This window comes from Dendropsophus ebraccatus, chromosome 1 (genome assembly GCF_027789765.1).
Source record: "Dendropsophus ebraccatus isolate aDenEbr1 chromosome 1, aDenEbr1.pat, whole genome shotgun sequence".
NCBI classification, from domain to species: Eukaryota; Metazoa; Chordata; class Amphibia; order Anura; family Hylidae; genus Dendropsophus; species Dendropsophus ebraccatus.
Genome location: NC_091454.1, coordinates 155,945,359 through 155,967,929, shown reverse-complemented (window position 1 = coordinate 155,967,929; position 22,571 = coordinate 155,945,359). Strand labels below are relative to the sequence as shown.

At 39.6% G+C, this 22,571-nt stretch overlaps 1 protein-coding gene across 7 annotated transcripts in view; it reads left to right on the top strand.

Annotated features, from left to right (window-relative positions):
- Positions 1-22,571, top strand: part of TCF12 (transcription factor 12) — a 169,792-nt gene that overhangs the window by 114,122 nt on the left and 33,099 nt on the right. For 5 of the 7 annotated variants that reach the window (XM_069982394.1, XM_069982387.1, XM_069982372.1 and 2 more), the window contains exons 7-8: positions 8,424-8,559; positions 12,575-12,627. In XM_069982394.1, the coding sequence (XP_069838495.1) occupies positions 8,424-8,559; positions 12,575-12,627 (189 nt within the window). Of the gene's footprint in view, positions 1-8,423; positions 8,560-12,574; positions 12,628-21,304; positions 21,500-22,571 lie in introns of those variants that run through there. The other 2 variants (XM_069982403.1, XM_069982413.1) reach the window with 2 other exon arrangements.

Genomic DNA, 22,571 nt, shown 5'->3' with positions numbered 1-22,571 from the left:
TGAATCATCTCAATTGTCAATCAGTGTGGATTTGTGAATTTATAGGTTATTGGACCAAGCATTTGTTTGTATAATACTGTGCACCAGGAAAAGCTGTTCAATTAAGGTAAAATGTTTAAAGAAAATGTACCAAAAATAATTGATGTATATCAGGGGTTTTAATAAAATATTTATTTATATCTAGCAAAATAAACATTATGGATTAGATTTATAAAAATGGTGTAAATATACACCAAGTGTATATTTACACCCTTTCATAAATCTCCCCTATTGTGTACCAAAAGAACATCCTTCAGTGATGGGGCCATGTGGTGTGTGTGTTTCTTTTAGATGTTGTGAAGAACACACACACACACACACACACACACACACACACACACACACACACACACACACACACACACACTATTTTTTTAGAATCTTTGTTTTGCCTTTTATTGGTTTATGGTGTTAAGCACTTTCAGAGCCTGGTACCCTAGAAAGTAGTCTCTTCCCAGTCTTACTTGCCAGATTAGTTAGATTCCCCTGACCAGATGCATTTGATGAATGAGTGTCGTCATCCTGTTAAACATTCTGCATGCTTCATGTTCAGATGATTAAAAATAACTCGCCAATAGGAGAAAGTCTGTATTTGACTTATTAATGATCCGCATAGCTAAAGTGACCCATTGCACATGCACAGCACATGAATATGGGTTTTTTTTTTTGGTTTTTTTTGTATAGCTATACAAGTGTGGAATGAATGTGTGATCAGATTTCCACAGGATGACTTGAATGCTTACAGGTTAGCACAAAGCTCTTAATGAAACCTTGTCTGAGACAAAACACCAGAGAGGATCATAATTAACGTCTCATTTTCTGCCAGTTGCTATTGATTACTCATTCACCATTCTTTTGTTCTTGAAATTGTAACAACTGTATTTCACTTCACAATCTAATGAGACTCGTAGTATTGGATCATTTAAACACCACGCTCATAATTGCCAACTTAGCTATACAATTTCATTGTTAAGAAGATTTACATTAAAATGTGAAAAAATGTCCTACATTTCACAAATCTGGGCAATGTTTAAAAAGTTCAGTGTTCAGGACTGGTGGAAACTTACTGCTGCTAGTCAGCTGGTCACGTTTGGCAGCATGTCTTATTGTTTTGTGGGACAGATTGAAGCAAGAAAGACCTAATAAATTCATCTTCAGTAATTCTGGCTATAAACCATATCCTGGACCTGAGAAAAGGTCCTGTAGTAAGATGGATCCCCATTGTCATTTATATTGAGCATTCTGTATTCAGCAGTACTTTTTTTTACCAGTGTAATCTTTTATATCTTTTTGATGAGTTTAAAGGCTTTTTTACACATGTCAGTCATTGGGCAAATGAATGTTTCCAGGAACCCTGACAGCCAGTTCATGTAAAAAGACCAGCAATCAGATGATAAACACTCAGTCATTGCCTAATAGGCTCTTTTGTGCTACGTTGTCTGCTGCACCTTGCGGTGTGAGCGGTGATGTGTAGCTGGCAAAGATGCAGTGAATGGGCAGCACTAACGGAGAGATATTCCATGTGGCCTAGCTGCACGATTAAAGGACAACTCCCACAAAAATTTTTTTTTGCTCATTTAACACACATTACAAAGTTATATAACTTTGTAATGTGGTTAAATACCCGGCCTGGCCCCCTTCCCCCACTTTCGGACCCCCGACCCCCCACCCCGGAAGTTAAGGAATGTATACATTACCTATTACGATCGTCACGGTCCTCTTCTCCGGGGCGGCATCTGGTGACGACGACGTCAGAGCCGAGGGGCGGTCCGGGTCTTCTTCCTCCTCGGCGTCTTCATGCAAAGTGAATGGGGATGAAAAGGCTGCTGGTGCACATGCGCACCAGCAGCCTTTTCATTGGCTGGAGCGCATCACATGGCTTCCAGCTTGCTCAGCCCTGATTGGCTGAGCTTGCTGGAAGCCATGTGATGCGCTCCAGCCAATGAAAAGGCTGCCGGTGCGCAAGCGCACTGGCAGCCTTTTCCATCCCCTGGACCCGGAAGTTGGAGACATTGCTGGATGGCGGAAGGCGGCGACGGAGAGGCGGACGGCGGGCGAATCGAGTGGCGATCGTCACCGGAGAGATGGTGAGTATGGTGTCTGTGTGTGTCTGTGTTTTTTTTTTTTTTTTTTGGGGTCCCGCGGGAGTTGTCCTTTAATTGTGCCTTGTGTGTAGTCACAGCAAACAATCGCCATTTACAAAGTTTGGCGCTTTATTGCTGCAATCCAACACTGTGTAAAAGGACTTAAAGGCTGCTCTGTGTGTGTGTGTGTGTGTGTGTGTGTGTGTGTGTGTGTGTGTGTGTGTTTTTATGGCTATATTCAGGGTTTTATACATGGCAGTTTGTGCCAAAACCAAAAGTGCATCCAACAAGAAAGAAAAGTAATGGTGCGTTTACACAGGCAGATTTATCTGACAGATTTTTTAAGCCAAAGCCAGAAACAGATCATAAACAGGGAACGGTTCATAAAGGAAAGACTGAGATTTCTCCTTTTTTCAAATCCATTCCAGTTTTTGGCTTCCAAAATCTGTCAGATAAATCTGCCTGTGTAAACACACCATAAAAGTCCTTGCTTTATATTTTCCATCCCATTTAAATCCACTTCTGGCTTTGGCAGAAAAACTGCAGTGGCAGGGAGATGCAAACTGTTTTCCCGCTCCCGGCATGATACTGATACATCATGCCGTGCGGGGAAACAGTCCAGGACCTTTAATTTACTCCATGTTTCACAAACAAAACACAGAACATGTGAATGCAGCCTAAGGGCCCTATTACACTAACAGATTATCTGCCAGATTTTTTTGAGCCAAAGCCAGGAATGGACTATAAACAGAGAACATGTAATAAAGGAAGACTGAGCTTTCTCCTCTTTTGAAATCCATTCCTGGCTCTGGCTTAAAAAATCTGTCAGATAATCTGTTGGTGTAATAGGGCCCTAAGGCTACAGGATAGGCATTGTGGGGCAGTTTTCTTTCTACCAGTATGTTGGTGTGTTATCTTTGTTGACACAGTTGTTTGTGTGTGTGTGTGTGTGTGTGTGTGTGTGTGTGTGTATGTATATAGAAGATGGAGAGTCCACAGCTCACCAGCTCAGATAGTACATGAAGTGTACTTTATTCCAAAGATGGTGAACAAACAGATGCAACGTTTCAACAACCTCTCGTTGTCTTTTTCAAGCATGCTTGAGAAAGACAACAAGAGGTTGTTGAAACGTTGCATCTGTTTGTTCACCATCTTTGGAATAAAATACACTTCATGTACTATCTGAGCTGGTGTGCTGTGGACTCTCCATCTTCTATTTGCGGCATCCTTGGCCTGAGGACCTATTCCCTGAGCACCCGCCACATTGAAATTGGACATGCGGCTTGTTTTCTATTTTCTATCTTTTTTTTTCTTTTTCAGCTATTTTCTATCTGTATATGTATATATATACATGTGTATATATAGATAAATAAGGCAATAAGGTTTGATCAAATTATATACCCAACATTGTGGCGTTGGTTTTTAGCTAAGAGGCACTAATGCAAGCCATTGGTGTGAGGTGCAGTTTCTACTGTTTCTCTAGGTCTGTATTTTGTGTGTGTGTGTGTGTGTATATATATATATATATTTTATATATATATATATATATATATATATATATATATTATATATAGTATATGTATGTGTGTGTCTCTTTCACTTTTTTCTATCCTGAAGCATCTTATTGGGGGGGGAGGGTTTTTTCATATTTTTAAACCAGAATGCAACCAGGTTGCATTCACACGTAGCGAGATTACAATGGATTTCACGCTGCACTTTTCACAAAATCTGCAGCAATAATATGGCCCTGCTTTCTTGGATTTTCTTTCTGCTGTGAGAATGTAAGCAAACTCTTACCTACCCGCACTCCCTCGGGTCCCTGCTCGCTGACCACCGCTCAGCCAATCACTGAGCTGTCACGCTGCAGTTACTGATCGGCTGAGCAGGGCATTTAGTAGGTAAGCTTAACAGTTAAATATGGCTGTCACTACATTCTTGCGGTAGAATGAAAATGCGCTGCAAGAATGCAGGGCCATAGACTGTAATGGTACCGGGTATCACAGCGAATTTGCTGCAAAACTGCTTACATTGGCAGTTGTGCCTGCACGCGGAAGTTTAAAAGGCCTCACTGTGACAGGTACGCTGTAACATTCTCTACTTTAGTGGCATACCAGTGTTTTTTCATGGGATTTGCAATTATCTTTGAATAGCCATAGAACAAATTTGGATTATTTTCTCAGGCCATTCACAAGTGTTTAAAGGGGTTTTACGATTTAAACTTGTCCCCTATCCACAGGACAGGGGACAAGTATGAGATTGCCGGCGGTCTGATCTCAGTGTCTCCCAGGGATCTCTACATCTGCGTTCCAGCTCCTTTGTTATGAATGGAGGCATGGATCGACGCATGACCCGCAGCTCCATTCATTCTCTATAGAGCTGCGGAAAAGAGGTGTCTTCATACACAATGATTCACCTTTTCTGGCTTATAGGGAGATCTAGGACCTCCTCTTTATGATAATCATGTACCCTAATCTAGCTTTTATAGTTTTATTGAGACTTACTAGAGCCAGCTCAGAGATGAATCCCTTACATAATTAGTTTCCTGTCATATTCAAGTCCAGCCAAACATTGTTATCCTATTAAAAAAAATTATCAGCTAGAAACTGCTCGTATTTGATTAAGACATTCATGATAATTGTCAAATGTGTTTTTACACACAGTAGGAAGCAATGTTCTTGTGTTTTTTACTGCACACATCTGTGATCATAATTTCCCATTATATGCCTATACTGTATAGACTAAATGAGTGCATACAGTGATTTATCTATGATGAAGAGATTTCAATGTGTGCATTTTGGCTATATAAAATAAGCACTTTCAGTAAAGTACTATTATTGCTGGAACAGATTTTTCTGTCTGATGGCTTTCTGGTGTAAATACTGTCAGTGCAGATAGTATTTTTCCATTGCAGTCCATTCAGTTGTAGCTATATATTAGGAAATTATTAATAACCCTAAATAGGTAAAATAATTATGTTGGCAGTTATTACATACCATTCATTTATTGCAATTATTTGGTAACAAATACAAAAAAAACACCTAAGAATTTTAGGTTATGGGACACTTTTGTGTATTGTGTACTTGGGAATTCTGCTTGCTAAGGCCAGGTAAATGTAGAACTTTGCAGGGGTTGGTAATAGTATCCAGAACTCCTTTATGTACTAATATTACGTAAAATAGTTTATATGAAAATAGTTACATTTACCTAATGTAGTCAGATGAGTAAACAAGCACAATATAACTACTTTGTCTCCAGCCTTTGGTATCTCTTGGGTCTCTATGTACTCTTTTTCTGTTGAAGCCCTGAAGACAGGATCAGTTATAATCAATATTATCTCCTAGTTGACTCAAATGAGCAGATAAATCAGCGGGATTGACGAACAGCATTGATTTTGGTTTGAAAAGACTGCAGTGCACACACTATTCAAAATTGCACTTCCAAAACTTATATTAAGGCGAGATCATTTTCAAAACTGTGTTGCTTCTATGCGTTTACCTCACACAAAATGTAATGTATTTGGTATTAGTAGCTGCTTTCTTAAAGTCTACCATCATCTTTATTGTCCTCTGAAACTATGGTGAAGAAACAGGAACCAGAGAACTGGTCCACCTTTATCATGTCTGTTGCACCACAGTTTTGGCTCCAATTGCACCAATATTGTGAGGCCAAACAATTGACATATATGTATTACTACGCTGTTTGTACTGTCTGGTTTAAAGCACAGTAGCTTAACAGCCTCAAGTGGTATCCAGTATAGGGAAGGAAACACAAACTAATAATACACTTTTTTTTTTTTTTTTTTTTTTTTTTTAGATGTTGTTGATCATTGACTGCATAGGGATCTAGTGATCCCCTCTTTGTTTTGTTTGGTAGCTGGATGGAATGGTTTGTTTACTTCTTAAGGCTAGGTTTACAACACGTTTTCGTCCCCACTTCTGGAATCTATGAAAAAAAAGGATGCTGAAGTAAGCCCAATGCTCTGCGTGGGGCCAACAGCCCCATTGACTTGACTGGGCAGGACGTAGTCATTTTGGGTTTTCTCAGACATGTAGTACTTTTGTGCAGCACTCCAAAGTCCTGCCCATTCAAGTCAGTGGGGCCATCGGCACCACACTGGATGAAAGTGTGATGTAAATCTAGCCTAAAATAAATTATACTGTACTTAAAGCAACAATACATTGACGGGATGTACCCACAAGTCACTTTTTTGTCATAATGTGGCTTATGGAAAATTATTTTCATGATGAAACAAACTCCTTAAGCTGTGTATTTATTGGTTACTTTTAGAAATAATAGTGTAGGCATTATTTCATTACACCTTACCTTTTCCTTTATGAGCTACTAAGATTTCTTGGCTTTGTGGGGTAGAATGGTCTTGGCGATTTGTACTGTGAATGTACAAATAGTAATGGTCTCATGTAATATTTCCTCCTTCACCATTGCAAAATAGTTACTGGGACAAATATTATATCATATCCGTGGTCATAACAGAATACAAAATGAGTTCTTTCTCAGACTTTTTAGCAATTGTCCGATATACCCAATACTCCAGGAGACATCTGCTTAAGAGTGTGTACATTGACAGGTGTCATGGTGATTTAGGCAATTTACTAACTCAGGACAGAATGTCCCCTGGGAATTGAGTGTTCTGTATTCTGTCAGCAGTGATCAATCTATCATAAAGGATTACTCTTGCAGGGTTATCAAAAGTGATGCACAGAATGGGGAAAGGAAGCTGGGGCTTAAATTTAATTTTGTATATTGTTTGCGTGTTTCAGAACAATAAGTGTTAGACTATATTTGACACTACTTTGTTTTTTCTTTGAGATTTACGCTTATTTAAAAAAATTGTGCTTGGAGTCTGCAGCACCCATAGATGTAGATCATGTACTATTAGTTATTGCATTGTTTTTCCTTGCTCCTTTTTTTTTTTTAGCAGATACGTTTTTTTTATTCCTCTTATCTATTGAGAACGTATGCATACACGCTTGTCCGAGCTGACTGTGTATGTGTCTGATGAGGATGGGAGTAGGTAGCTGTCTGTCAGTTTGGGTAATCCGTATAACATCCTTAAGAATCTGTTCTATCTGACCGTATGCTGGGTCACTTGTATATCGTTATTCGGCCCCAATGCGCTCTCTCTTAACAGATTTAATAATGTCTGTGTAATAAATGCATACTGCTTGGAGTCTTAGGCAAGAGTGTCCACAGTTTCTACTAAACTGGATTTCAGACATTTTGGCTTGCAGCGCTGGGGTCCTGTGTTCAAATCCCACCAAGGGCAGCATCTTCAAAGAGTTTATATGTTCTCTCTGTGGGTTTACTCTAGGTATTGAGTTTTTTTCACACCCAAAAAATACAGATAGTTTGTCAATTTTGGTCCCTGTCCCGATTAAGGCTCAGTCTAAATTCACCAATCTAAAGTGCGGAATCATTTGACGCTATAACAGTAAAAAAGCATTAATCCTCTTAAATTGATGTTTATTATTCAAGAGATAATAAAAAATTGCCATTGGATGTTCATTATTAGGGTGAATAAGCAAAGTCCCAGTGTACAGATCGGTCTGAACTGCTGAGGTGGCAAAGCTCTAAATACAGTATATACACTAAACCTTAGTTACACCGTGCTGTATACATGTTATAAATTACTATGGTTTTTTGTTTGCTTTTGCCCCTTTTTGTTTCCAGAAAGTAGTGTCTGTGTCTGCAGATGTATTTTGATGGTAAATACGTTTTCTAGAGTGCCGCTCCAATAGCTAAAATTGTAAGCTTCTCTACAAATACCTACTAAGTAAACAGTGGCCCAGATTTACTAATACTCTCTAATTCTTAGACAGAGTAAACTTAGACTAGACAGCCTAGATATGCTCCCGATTTATCACCCTGTGGTTCAGGCTGTGTGATAAATCTCTAGAAGGTCTAGTCAAAGTGTAGGCTAACTAGCAAATAGCATTGCAACAACCCTTTTCACGTGAAGCCACACACCCTTTCAGCTAAGCGACACCCTCTGCCAAGTGAAACACAAATGTGGTACTAGTCATTTTAGGGTGCAGTTTTTTTGTTGTTTTGTTTTTTTAAAATGCAGATTACACATAAATTAGCAGTCAGCAGTGAAATCCATCATGATCACGTTTTCAGTCTGACTTTCAAAATATACCTAGAGTTCAGATTTGGGTTTTGTTTTTTCTTATCAGTATACTGCATTTTTGTATTTACATTTGTCCTAATCAAATATTGTAAAAATGATGGCTTACAAGTTGTGGATGATGGCTTACAAGTTGTGGTGGTTGTATTTTACAGACCAGCCTGATTCGAACAGATATTGGACTTGGTAGTTCGGGGCAGCTTCCAACCTCAGGAAAACCTGGAAGCCCTTATTTTCCATTCTCCGCATCAGGTTCTCGTCGAAGGCCCTTGCAGGACACCCCAACCATAGGTAATTGCTGACCAGTTTTACTGGTGCCCCCCAATATATAAATGTTCCATTTTCCTCTTTGAATGAATGACTCCTTTATGTGTATACCTCTTTAGTATTTTAATGTGTGATCAGATGCTTGGAAACATAAAGTAAACATGAAACGCAAGACTCTATTATTAGAAGTGAAATACACATGTTATGTGGTTCCTTGCTGGTTTCCATTTGCTGCTAAGCCATTTTTAATTTCAGTCTGTACAAATTTGGCACTATTGTAAGCTGAATATGTACACGTGTAATGGGGCTTATAATTTGCAGCTTTCATGAGAATTATCAAGGGCACTTAAACTGAGCCATTTCTAGAGTTGCTTATGCTTTAGGACACATTCCTGTGTGTGTCTCTTATTTACGATTTCCACAGAATCACTGAACAGATATTCCTTTCCGTGTAATAGAAAGAAAATGTAAAGTTAAGTTCCCTATTAGTTTTTATAAGACGCTTGGCATTTACTCACGATTGGTTTGATAGGGTGGAATTTTCTAGCCCAGTCTTAATGGTCCCCCATGATCCCAGGATAAGTAGCACCAGGGCTTTCTTACAGGACGTCATCCAATCATTGAACAATAAAATTTGTCCTGCCTCCTGCTTTATGAATAAATAGACAGTAAGGATGCTACTTCAGGTCGGTCAGTTTATGACTATACTAAGGGCCCCTTTACATGAGCCAACTATTGGCATTGAGCATGATTATCGGCCTGTGTAAAAGTGTCAGTGATCAGCCAAGGAACGGGAAAACGCCCACTCTTCTGCTTCATGTGTAAACAGGAGATGAATGGCCGATAGCAGTACGCCTTTTCACGGTGGTACCCCCCCCCCCCCCCCCCCCCAGATGCATACACCTTTTATGGCGCAGGCTCTGCCACACTCCTGCATCGGCATTATGGCGGATCAGCTGTCAGTATGACAGCTGATCTCTCACCGTAACTACCCTGAGCGGAGAATCTGGTAGTTTAACCCAATAAATGCTGCTATCAAATCATGACAGCGGCATGTAACAGGTTCCGGTGGCCACGCGGCTATACTCACGTGGTCGTGAAGTCCCGCAGTTGAGGGCTCTCGATGGTCTCCATGGTAATCCTGGGGGACTTTTGAAGGCCCCCAGGATTACAATGTATATAGCTGTGTAGATTGCCTGTCAGCTCATACTGACCACAGGCAATATGCTGCACTAAAGTATCAGTGATCAGCAGATAAAATAAAACATAAAAAAAAATCTCCCAATAATAAAAATGCATTTTATTCCCTACATATAATAAACGGTTTTGTAAAACACTTAAAAACAACTAAATCTATACATGTTTGGTATTGCCACATCCGCTCATTCATTATATCAGCGCTTTTCAAACTTTTTCTACTGGAGCCTCATCCAACAGACCAAGGCAATGCTTGCGCCTCACCAGACTGACCAAGAGGATGCCTGGGCCTCACCATCTGTGGTGAAAGTCCATTTAAAAGCTGGAAATATTGCTAGGGCTGCCTTTCACTCATCTCTCAAGCTCTCTATACTAATAAAGCAAGTGCAAAATAAGTTAATAATGTTGCTAAAAATTGAGATTTTTGCAAACAGCAAGGACTGTGCAGATCATGGTCACTTTTGTAAAAACTGACTCCCCAGCTGGGCCTCACCAACAACTAGGGGGCGCCTCACAGTTTGAGAAGCACTGCATTATATCACACGACACACTGTAAACATTTGCTTCTAAAACCAGCGCCAGAATTGCTGTATTTTATCAATCCTTTTTAGAAAATGTCATAAGAGATCAAAAAGTCGTGTGTGTGTGTGTGTGTGTGTGTGTGTGAGAAACTATACGTCTTCTTGAAAAAAAAAGTCCAAAACCAGCTCTGTCACTTGAAAGATAAGAATGCTATAGATCTTTCCAAGCTTAACCCCTTGAGTACACATGACGTACCTGGTCATGTGTCCACTATGGGGCTTCAGGGAGGGATCGCACCGCTGTTAAACTAACTGTTACACCAATCGATTATCGTCAGGGATCGTTGTGCGGCTCTGGCGCTTGATTATTTGTGCTGTGTAAATGATTTTGCATATTGGAGCTTGTTTGCTTCCGTAGACAGACCCGTATCAAACCATCTAAAAGGACCCTTACCTCCTCTTATAGATAAGATTGCAGAGGTGAATGTCCTCTCTCTCTTTTTTGTTGTGATTACAGCACAGCCACTATAGGACTATATCTACTGTAGCTGTGTGTAGTGTCTTTCTAAACCCTATGACTTTAATCATTTTCATCTGGCAATTCCCTGATCATGTCTTTTATGATTTAGCTGTAGTTTATATTGCCACATATAAAGAAGAGCCAGCCAATACATTACAATAAAACCACAGATTAAGTTACTGACCTTGATTTTGAAAAAGCTTTAGGGATAATACTTGTGATGTCATTCATATTAATAGGGTCTACGCAAAGCATATTATATAACTGGTGGAGCCTCAGAGGTGAATCTCTTGCTGTATGTTAGCATAACAGTTTAGGCTTTTGTTTAATTTCCTGGGATGTTTATAAGAAAATAACACATGCAGACTGTCAATGTATAGTTACAAGAAAAAGATCACTTTTCTCTAGAGTTTTTAGTGCTCGAATGAGTGAAGTATACCATAAAAGCCGTGTTACATGGCTAAATGTTCCGGGGCGCGAGCGCCGATTTGTCGGCCTAGTTTTCATTTCCCCCTCGTTCCCTGCTCACTGCACTGTGCTATTACACACACAGGCAGGGGGCAGATTGGTCAGGCAGACCATTGAAGTCATTGGGGGTCTGCTGCCACTCTTTTACAGAGCAACACGCAGCAGACTGATAGTGGCCTTTTAACATGCTGAAAAATCCCAATCAGCTGACATTGTGCATGCCAACTGATCATTGCCTTTCAACATGTGCTATTACATTAAACTATTATCAGCCTGAACGGTAGCTAATCAGCCAAGTAAGGCCAATAATCATTCAGTGTAATAGGGCCTTAACAGTTTAGTGTACCTCCCAGTTAGGATGATAAAATACAAGAAAATGTCTCTAAAAGAGCACCACTTTGAGGGGACCATTCCCCTTATCCAGATAAGATTTTGTGTGAACGATTTTCAGCCCCAACGTACATTATGCATAGTGGCAATTTTCCTAAAGAAAACCGCACCATAGAAGGACACTTTTAAATCCAATCTTGGGTAGTCCTCTCAGAGAGGTTTCGCTTCACTAGTGCAGCACTCATAAAAGCTGCGAAAATAAAAGGTACGACTCTTATAATGGAATTACCATTACCTGAAGCCATACTTTCTCTTTGATATATATACGGACAGTACAGACCGAGTGAAGTCTGGATAGTGTGGCATAGTATCCCTATAGAAGTGCGGTGTTGGTTGTTTTTGGATATATAGATCCCAGCTATCCCATTTCTACTGAATAGGTGCTTATTTACCTATTTACCTTCCCCTACACATATGAAACTTTGCACGGCTGAACGTTTATGTATTCTCTATGGGGAGGGATAAGCCGCAGCCAGACAGCCCTGGTGCCCGCTTATCCTTTTAAAAACAAAAGGACCAGGCAGTGAAAATCTTACACCCAACCTCAATCTCCACTGACTTTATCTGTTGTTGGAGAGTCCGGATGCCTGTATATTTTTTTTTTCTGTCGGTTGCCTTTAGTATAAAGTTTATGGGCCCCTTTAGATTACCGAAACACCGTACAGTAATCCAAGTTCATTTGATAACATCCAAGGGTTGCAGCTATATTTTGGCTTTGTGTAATTGGCTAAATAAAAAAAAGTAAATATAAATAATGGGTAAATCCAGCAACAATAAAAGAAAGCAACAAAGTATCGGGGAGTGTAAGATGACGTGAAATACCTTTCAGAGTGGAAATTTTTTTTAAATAAAAATATGTATGTAATGTAAATGTATCTTTTTTTTTAATTTAAATTAGGTATTTGTCAAAGTTTTATATTGTTGTTTCTTTTTTTATGTGAAGATCCTGTACAAACTAAGAAGATAAGAAAGGTTCCCCCTGGTTTGCCTTCTTCCGTAAGTACTGATTGTATTGTTGTGGCATATATCTGCTTGCTTCATGGGACCATAAACCTATGTCATACAAATTATTATGTAAACAGGTTTTCTACAGTGACCATAAACAGACTGTCTTGATCAGTGTAGAGCATCATTAGGTCTAAACCTACGTTTGATGCTTAGTTTTTTAGATTTGCAGCACCATCATATGCTCCTGTCCCCTTGTCCCTGTCATTTGAATTCCTCTCATGGGAGGAGAACAGGGCCAGAAGCTGTCAAAGAAGATCTCCTGTACAGGTCTTTTGATGTTTAATTAGTCATTATGTTGCTGAGCAGGAGGACAGACAGAGATTAATAGCCAAGAATCTTCAAAATTTACATTTGTAATAATCCCAATGGAGCTGAAGACATTAAGATTCGGAGGACACGTACAGCTCAGCTTGCCTCGGTAGGACTGAGGTTATTAATATGCATAAATCACCAAGTCAGATGTTCAGTGCGAAACCCTGGTGGATTTTAAAGCTTTCATTAAGCCTTTCCTAACTTCAGCCTAGCATCAGGAAGGCTTTCAAGCAACTAGTTTGTTGATCCCTCTTTGCTGGAAAATATATCCTTAGAGAATAAAGGGCTTTGATGAAAAAGGTTGCAAGGGTTTTGGTTGGAGAAAAAAAAGCATTAATGGCTGTGATAATCTATTGCTATAGGGGTGTTTTGTGGAATTAAACATGCTTTATTCTTTAAAGGAGGAAAATTGTTTGTAAATGAAGCTGCATTTAAAAATCCACGTGTAATGAAAATCCCCGCTCATTGAGGGAAGTTTTACTCACTCTCGCTCTCTGTCTCTCTCGCTCGCTTTATCCTCCCTCCCTTCATTTAAGAACAAATGTGAGGGGAGGGGGAGAGCGCTTTGCTGCCTTGCGGGGCACATCTCTTTGTTGTGTAAATGGATGGAGGGCTTTTATTTGGCAGTACTTAACACTTGGGCGCAGGTGCAATTGGATGAGTCATAACTCAGAGCAGTTTTGTTTGAATGGAACATCCTCCGTAGTCTGCCGCAGCACAGGGCGCATATGTTAGTCACTGATCGGTGATATGCTTCTCTTCCTTAAGTTTTAATATTTGCTTCCTTGTAGAGTTTTCCTGAAAAATAAAATAAATGAGGCAGGAGTTTGTAATGGACATGGTTCCTTTTTTGTGCAGAAGGAGCTGATAGGGCTTGTAGAGCCCAGGGCAGCTGTGCTCTGAACCTGCAGTCTACCTGGAAGCCAGGACTGCAGCTGCAGGCACTCTTAAAAGCTTTTGCTTGCCTAAGCACTTGGGCCCCACTAGAGGCTGAATAGCTGCTTGATAAACAAAATGAACACAATGCTTCAAATCATTTTCTCCAGGCCAGGAATATTTTTTCTTCCCTCCCAGCAGCTAAAAATAGTTTAAGCAATTTACATTTTAACAGTTGTGTCTAATTCAGGGTAGACTGTACTGTGAGCCAGATGATTTCTGCTAGATTAACAAAAATGTATTAGAAATGACAGAGCAACCAAAACATGGAGCAGCCTGGCTTTCATAGAATTTCTGATGACGCTACTGTTTACAACTTAAAGTGACACTGTCACTTCCTTTTTGCATTCTGACACCTCTACACAGGTGTAAAAGGTAAATTTAGCGTTTTTCATACCTTATTTTATATCATATGTCATGGTGCTTGTTCAAGTAAAAAGTGTCCTTTTATCAACTGCAGATTGTATTAAGTGGGCGTGGCCTCGCGGCATTAGCGCCACTTAGCCCCGCCCACAATGCCACAGTTTGCCCCGTCCCCTCGCCGGCCATTGGAACAGGTTGGCCTAAAGGTCTAGACCCCACCCGTTTACGGCCCATTGTGAGCGGGGCTAAGTGGCGCTAATGCAGTGAGGCCACGCCCACTTAATACAATCTGCAGTTGATGAAAGGACACTTTTAACTTGAACAAGCACCATGACATATGTTATAAAATAAGGTATGAAAAACGCTAAATTTACCCTTTACACCTGTGTAGAGATGTCAGAATGCACAAAAGGGGGTGACAGTGTCACTTTAAATAAGCCATTAATATTTAGTAGGCCTGTAGAGTAGACACCACATGTCTCATTGCCATGTATTCAGTCTGCATTGCAGATGTTAATTCAGGATCTCGTTGGCTTTTCCTAAAAGCATAGTATTAAGGCATAGTTGAGTTTTGGCAACAGGCAGAAGGGATCTTGTGCCACCACATATTCAAGCGTCATAGTGACCTAATGGTGTCTAGAAATGCATTATTTGTGGGGAATGGAATGACAGGAATAGTAAATAGCAGGAATAGTAATGTTGGTGTTATTTTAATTAAAAATTGGATTTGCTGCATTTATTGTTAACGTCATATGTATACAATAATCCAGCTTATTTCTGTTTTCCAGAATATGTCAAGGGCTGACTATAGCGATGAGTACGTTTTAGAGCAAAATAGCAGGCCACAGCTTTAGTGAGGTGCTTAAGAGGTGAATTATTTGACTGCAGCTATAAGTATTACAAATTGTAATGGCTCTGACATGATGACATGCTTATCTGCCATTGCCTGTTTTCATCTTTGGTACTTTCATGGGGTGATGTAGAACCCTTTTTGTGAAAAACATAATTAGTTTAAAACATTATTAAAAAAATGTTAATTTCAAGTTATAAATTGGAAGCTATTTTAATTGACTGCACCATTATATTTCAGTTGGCTCCTAGACCATGTCATCCCTAAAAAACACAAAGCTTAAAACTTTTTCCTTCCATGTCTTATTTTTTTCCTCTTTTTTTTTTTTTTTATACGCTCATTGAGTGAATGAGTTCCATGTGCTTTTGACATTTTGTGCATCCTGTTGAGGATTATTCTTCTTAGTTTTCCCTGCAATTTTGATCAGATTTATACTTATATTTGGGCATCAAATGCTCATTGGTATAATGTTGTTTTTTTTTCTTTTTGTGTGTGTATGTAATGTGTGTGTGTGTGTGTGTGTGTATGTATGTGTGTGTGTATATATATATATATATATAGATAGATAGATAGATAGATAGATAGATAGATAGAGATATATATATATATATATATATAGATATATAAATTTTTTTTGTTTGTTTTTTTACTGTGCAACATCATCTTGAGTGTCTGGATAATAGCTCCACCTGCAGGCTAATTACGAAAACTGCATATGAGCATCAGCATAGGGACTGTTACGTTGCATTGTTTGAGTTTAATGAGAAGTAGCTAAATGCCCTGCATGTGGGTAAAGAAACGGCTATAGTAGACATGAGCTTCCCAGCAAGGGGGCATGCATTCTTCGAGCAGTTTAGCAGCAGCACAGTGGTTTCACAGACAATACTGCAGAACTGTGGTAAATGAGCACACTTTTCTGCTTCTGCCTTTTACATAATTACTTGGGCTGCTTCAGAATCATTTTGGCCAGCATATATCCATATCTGGTGCTCTGAAGAATAGAACTTGCTGGTACAGATGTGTCCATAGGGCAAGGTTATTCCATTTTATTTATCTGTCTTTTGGACGCACAGAAGGGAAATATATCAATGTATACATCCACTACAAATATTCCTGGTATTTTCTGTTTAAACTTTATTGGCACATTATAACATTGTTACTCCTATCTTCCTGTGAGGTCTGTAGGTTCAATATGTTTACATAGAGATCATTATCCAAGCAGTATTGGTTAATAGTCCCCAAGTCCTGATAGAATCTAAATATTTACTTGTGTGAATAATGTTTTAAGCCATGCGAACCTATGTTTATATACTAAAATATTTACCAGAAGGATTTCACTTCTTCCTTATACATATGAAAACTATTCTAAATGTCACCCTTAGAAGAGAGTCCCCATTCGTGAATAGAACAGTGATGCTGTGGGAATTATTGTATTTGTTAGCGATTTTGCTTTATTATGTAACATCTATTTGATACTCCCATATATAAATGTTGTCCCATGATGTACGTTTGACATGTCCTTAAAGATCTGTGGGGGCCCAGCAGAGAATGAGCCTGTCTCTTCTATAATACTTGGTATTGTTGCTTATAATATTAATATTATAATATTAAAATCCAGTACAAGTACGCAGGCCTAGGCAATACTAGTTTAAGGATTATATGAATAATTTAGTCTTTCAGAGTGCTTGAGGTTTTGTGGTTGAGTAAAGTGGGGATGAAATTTAATACTCTTTACTGACAGTAAGCTTACATGACAATTGATTTTCATTGCAGTTCTAAAGAGTAATTCAAACAGCACTTGGTGTCTGAAAACGTTAACCCTCTGTCACTACAATGGGACTGGTTGCCAGTATGTCACGTTTGACATTTTACAAAAGTTATCTTTTTAAATGGGCCTAAAATAGTAGTCACATTTCTGATTGAGCTCTCAAGCACCCCCTGGCCCAGGTAACCTGTCACGCATAGGGTTGTCATCATACTTGCCGTTACACAGGTATCAGGCTGTTAGGTTTTTATGTATGACTGTACAAATGTATAGTAAATAAATTTTACAATGTTTTATAAATGTCCGTTTTATAAAGGCTTCCATTTCTGAACCACTGCAGTCCACCGCTCACATGGGAATGTAAGTTAGTTAACACATCGCTTTCCATCTGTAATTAGATGTGGCTCCCTGTGCGTCAGACCATGTAATCTGCTTGTGTTCAGAGAAACACACAGTTTGTTTAGCTGCACAGTGCTAGGTTGTGAATGGAAACAATTTGGGTTGGGGATTGTAGGTCAGTTCACTGCCGCTTTGCTGACGACATAGTGTCTGAAATAAAGTTTAAAAAGTCAACTTGGACTACAGCTGACTTAGTATGTCAGAGGGGCTCGGCAGATTAACCCTTTGTTGTTAATAAGTAGTGTTGTGTAAGGAAGGAAAAGTTTTGCTAGCTTTGCTAAGTATCTTTTCGTCAACCTTTGAACTTGTTCTTTTATAGAAATCCAGAAGTGACATTGGTCTGTTATATAGCTTTGCTTTCTTGTCCATAAAAATAGTTATATTATAAATTAAAGTGTCTTTGACTGCTCTCTATACAACACATTAAAGTGATATTGTCACCCCAGTTTTCTTGTGTGATGTTATTGGCACCCTCGGTTACAGACAGTGTCACCTAGACAGGGCTTAGCATCCGGTGTGTTTCCGCTCTCTGGCTCAGTCCACTGCCGTTATCCACACTTCACATGTGATAAAACAGGGAGAGGGGGTTCAACAGACGCTAAGCCCCGCCTCAGTGACACTGTAGCGGATGGTGCCAAAAACAGCTCTCAGGAAAACTGGGGTGACATTATCACTTTAAAACGTATGTAGGACTGCAGTAGTGTTTTGTCTTTTTTTGGTTGTTGCTTTCAAGTAAACTTGTCACCTGGCAATTAAGTACCAAAGTGCTAACAGTGTTATCTTCTAGTTGTGGAAAGGATACTCGTAATTCCTTTTATTTAGTTGCCTGTGACAGCAGTGTGCTAAAATATACTGTTTATTAAAGTGCCAGAGAGGCGGGGCCCAAGCAGTTCAGAGCTCAGATCTATGTAAGCACTTCAGTACTCCAGAGGTAAGGTTCTCTTTAAGTTAACTGTGCACATGCACCAATATATGGGGGCACCTCGATGGTAGGTGTCAGGGGAGAAAGGATAGGATACCGGCCCTATTACACAGATTATCCTAGGAAAAATCTTTTATATTCAAATTTAAGCAATAATAATTCTGTGTTTATGCTGGCAAAGATCAAAAGACTAACGAAAATTTGTTTGCATGTCGTTGATTGCATCTTTTGCGCTAACCTAGAAATTATTGTTAATCGTCTGTTTATCTGTCAGTGTATGTACACATCGTTCATTAGTAAATACAATCGTTCGTATACTAGAGTATTGTGATCGTAACAAGCGACTATCGTTCCATTTATTATGGTAAAAGATTGCAGGTCGTTCGTAAAAGCACTTGTTTGCGATCTAATGGAGTCTAATAGGACCCTAAGGCAGCATTTACACTTTCCATGTTCCTCAAAAAACACGGACGTGGAAGGCCTGTCCCTCGCACGGCAGCATCTCTGATACGCTGGTGAGAGCGAGGGAACTGTACAGAAATGAGCGGCGCTGTAATGACCCAGCCGCGCAGTTCATATCTGTACAGTTCTCCCGCTCCCAGCAGCATATCAGAGATGCTGCCGTGCGGGGGACAGGCCTTCTGCGTCTGTGTTCCGTGCGGAACATGGAGTGTGTGAATGCGGCTTAAGAAGGAGTAGCATGTCCTCTCCTTCTTAAAATGAATAGGCACACTCAGCTGGCATAGCAAAAAGCACATAAATCCCACTAAGAGTTCTGCCATTTTTAGCTTATGCTGTCCATGCTACCCTACTGTATTTACCTGTGTTCTGCTGGAGTATTCAAAGGATTTGTGTGTGGTTTGGTGTGCCATGGATTTAATCTTCCAACTCTGGTGTGTTAGGTTTACTTTTCACAGACAGAACCACTGAAATTCTACATCTATGCTCTTCAGAACCATTTTGTCCTGCCGTGCTTCATGCAGATTAGGAAAGGAAATAACAAGTCTTTTTGGTATGTTTGGATTGAATGAATAGCCGGTGAACAGGCGTGGTGTGAATGGTGCCCTGATCACTTTTATTTTGGCCCTGTCGATTATTTCAGTGACCCGCTTCATCTGATTAACTTATGCAACTGCATAAAGGTGTAAGTTGCACAAAGTATTTTAGTTATGCAATTTTAGATGGGATTTGCCATGTAGCCCTGGCCTTAGCTGCAATTGTTTGTTGTTTTGAGCGGACCAGTCAAACTGTTTAAGTTTGGCATTGTTCTTGGAACCCGAATTTTCAAAATTTGGTTCTCCATGGCTGCAGAAGTTGAATGGGCCCTAGGGAGTACTGGAAACAGTTTGAGAGGTTCTCCAACACTACTTATGTAACCATTGCAACTATCACAGTATATTTGGAATAGTGTCTGTTGAATCTTCTAATAGCCCAAAAGTATTAACCCCTTGGTGACTACCTACGTGTGATTACGGCTTTCACTAAGGGTGTTTATGCTCAGCTGACTTTTTTTTTACTGCAGCAGGCTAGCCGCCCAGTGCAGGTTCCTTGTTCCAGGATTGCAGAGGCTCACACTTACTGCCAGAACTGGTGAAATTTTGAGTCCTGGTAGTCAAATCGTCACCACAGCATTATGGATCTGTGTGTCTCTCTTACCCTATCGGTAGCCCAACAACAAAGTTGCTAGTTGCAGGTGGGTTTCCATGAGAGCAGGGGCCATCTGAAGGTCCCCAAGCTTGCCATGTATCTATGTGGCTAGTTACCTGTACGCCTCTGGCATAATGTTGATAGGCCTAATACACTGCACTAGGATGGTGTATAATATACTCAAAAAAATGATTGCAGGTAAAAGTCCATTTATGAGGCTAGTTAAAAGGGTTATCCAGTGAAAAATCCCTTACTTTTTAAATCAACTGGTTTCAAAAAGTTGTATAGATTTGTAATTTACTTCTATTTAAAAACTCAAGACTTCCCATACTTATCAGCTGCTGTATGTCCTGCTGGAAGTGGTGTTTCCTTTTCAGTCTGACACAGTGCTCTCTGACATCTCTGGCCGAGACAGGAACTGTGCAGAGCAGTAGCAAATTCCCATAGAAAACCTCTCTTGCTCTGTTCCGGTCTCGGACAGGGGTGGTAGCAGAGAGCACTGTGTCAGACAACATTTCCTGAAGGAGATACAGCAGCTGATAAGTACTGGATGACTGGAGATTTTCCTTGGATAACCCCTTTAGAAGTGTGTGTGTGTGGTTGTTGGGGGTGGGGGGTGTTAAGCCCCCCCCCCCCCCCCCCAAAAAAAAAAACAACAACACACACATACATATATATGTGTGTGTGTGTATGTATGTATAGAGATGGAGTATCACCATATCTGTTACAATCCATGTTAGAAAATTATGGCATGGAGAATGTTGTAAGCAAAGTTCAAAGAAATACATATTTTAAAAAAGGGGGAAAAGTTGTAATTTTATTATTATTTAGCAAAAAAAGGTGTCAATTAAAAAAATAATTACGTGTAAGTAGTTATATTGTGCCAAACTAGTCATTTAAAATAACTATATGACTTGGGTATTGCTGTAATTGTACTGATCCAGAGAGAGCATAATGTTTTTACCACACATGAAAGGTATATATTTAAAACATAAAAAAAAGACCTGTAACATTTTCCTGTCTAGCTCCTGCAAAGCAGGTGCAGTGCTGGTCCAGTAATGCCTTCACGGAGAGCCTTCAGCTTGTTGTGTGCGTTAGGAAGCCTGTTGTACAGGTTACAGTCCTGTGCTGTAGAATAGCTTGGTGGCTACGGCTGTCCCAGCCAGATGGTGGTGGTGCTGGACTGCAGGATGCTAAATCTCTGCTGCTACAAGTGCTGGGATTTCAAGCAACCAAAAAATTGTCAGTCTAATGTCTGTGTGAAGTTTACTCTGGCCCTGTCCTCTAAAAAAAAAAACAACACAGCTTTGATGTCTTAAAGCCATTTTTTATTCTCCTGAATGCTTTTCTTGAGGGAATTTCCACTCCAGAAATCAGGGTGTGATCAGGGTTGAAAGAGATTACTGTATGTCATTGCCCTCCCCCTTTTTCTGTGTGGGATGGTACAGCCCTATTTTGCATAAGTTTCTTTTGAGTAGATCCATGTGTGGACTGAGTAAGCCTAGTACTGGCGGAATTACTGTTTGGTCGGGTGGATGTATGCCTGCAACTGGAGCAGTGCACTTTAACTGCTTCCTAGAATCTATTGCACAGCAACATGTATTGTGCATACCCCGTAGCTGGAGTGGGCAGCAATTCTTTGATGTACTACTACAATGGCAAAACGGTGAGAGATTACTACCTTTTTATTCTTGTCCCTAGATTTAGCCCCTGGAGTATAGTTTCATTGCTGTGTGATATGCTCTCTTGTATATTTCTCTGTGTTTCTGTATATTCTGCAGTGGAAGCCGTATTGAATTGTAACGCTTTCATATTATTGCTTTAGTATGCCTAGTAAAGTTCTGTGTATACTTGTGCTGAGTGTGTAGCTGCTTTTCTGATTTGTATTTCATTACAATTATGTCTGTATTATAAAACAATTTATTTAGGATTAGATTTAACTTATTTCATTGTGAAAAGTTTAGAAAAGTAAAAGGTAAAAGCTAAGAATTTCTGGGAATGATTAAGGAAATGGTTCTCCCCAGCCAGTAAGATCACTGTTTCCTGTTTAGACTTTGAGGTTCACTGCCTGGGTTGTAATGTTATTCCATCTGCTTCTAATCGGCTCAGCATTTTAACCATAATGACAATATGCCGTTTCTTTCCCAAATTCAGTGATTTGTAATAAAAAATGTGAAGTTGTTTGTTTGTTTTTTTTCCTGTGGTTTGTGATAACGGCTTGGTTAAGGTTTACTTTTCTATGTTTTGTAGTATTAGATATTGTAACCTGTTTTACTGTAGTTACAGGTTGGGGCTCACAAACTAAACTTTTTTTTTTTTTTTGGCTGGAATTTTGTCATAACTGTATAAGTCTGGCTCTTTGTAAAGACCTTGCATTCACCAAGGTGAATAATTTCCCTGCGCTTTGTACATGTCTTGTTTGGGGCTCCCAGTATAGTCCGTTATATAGATGGTGCTAAGAAGTTATTAAACACAGTCTGTTCTTTGTTCTCTGTCAACACAACATAGAAAAAAGTGGAAAAAGCTTTGATCTCATTAAGTATTTCCAGACTTCTGAGGGTCTGGTCCCATACAGAAATGCCAGTGTGGAAAATGTGTACCATGTGTTTGCTATTGGTCTAGGTGACTTTTCTAGGCTAGAGCAAGTGGTGAACTGTTACTGCATCACCTATAGATGTCTTTATAAAACATGCTATGCTTCTAACACTTCTGAATCTATAGCATGAGAAACAGGTCTC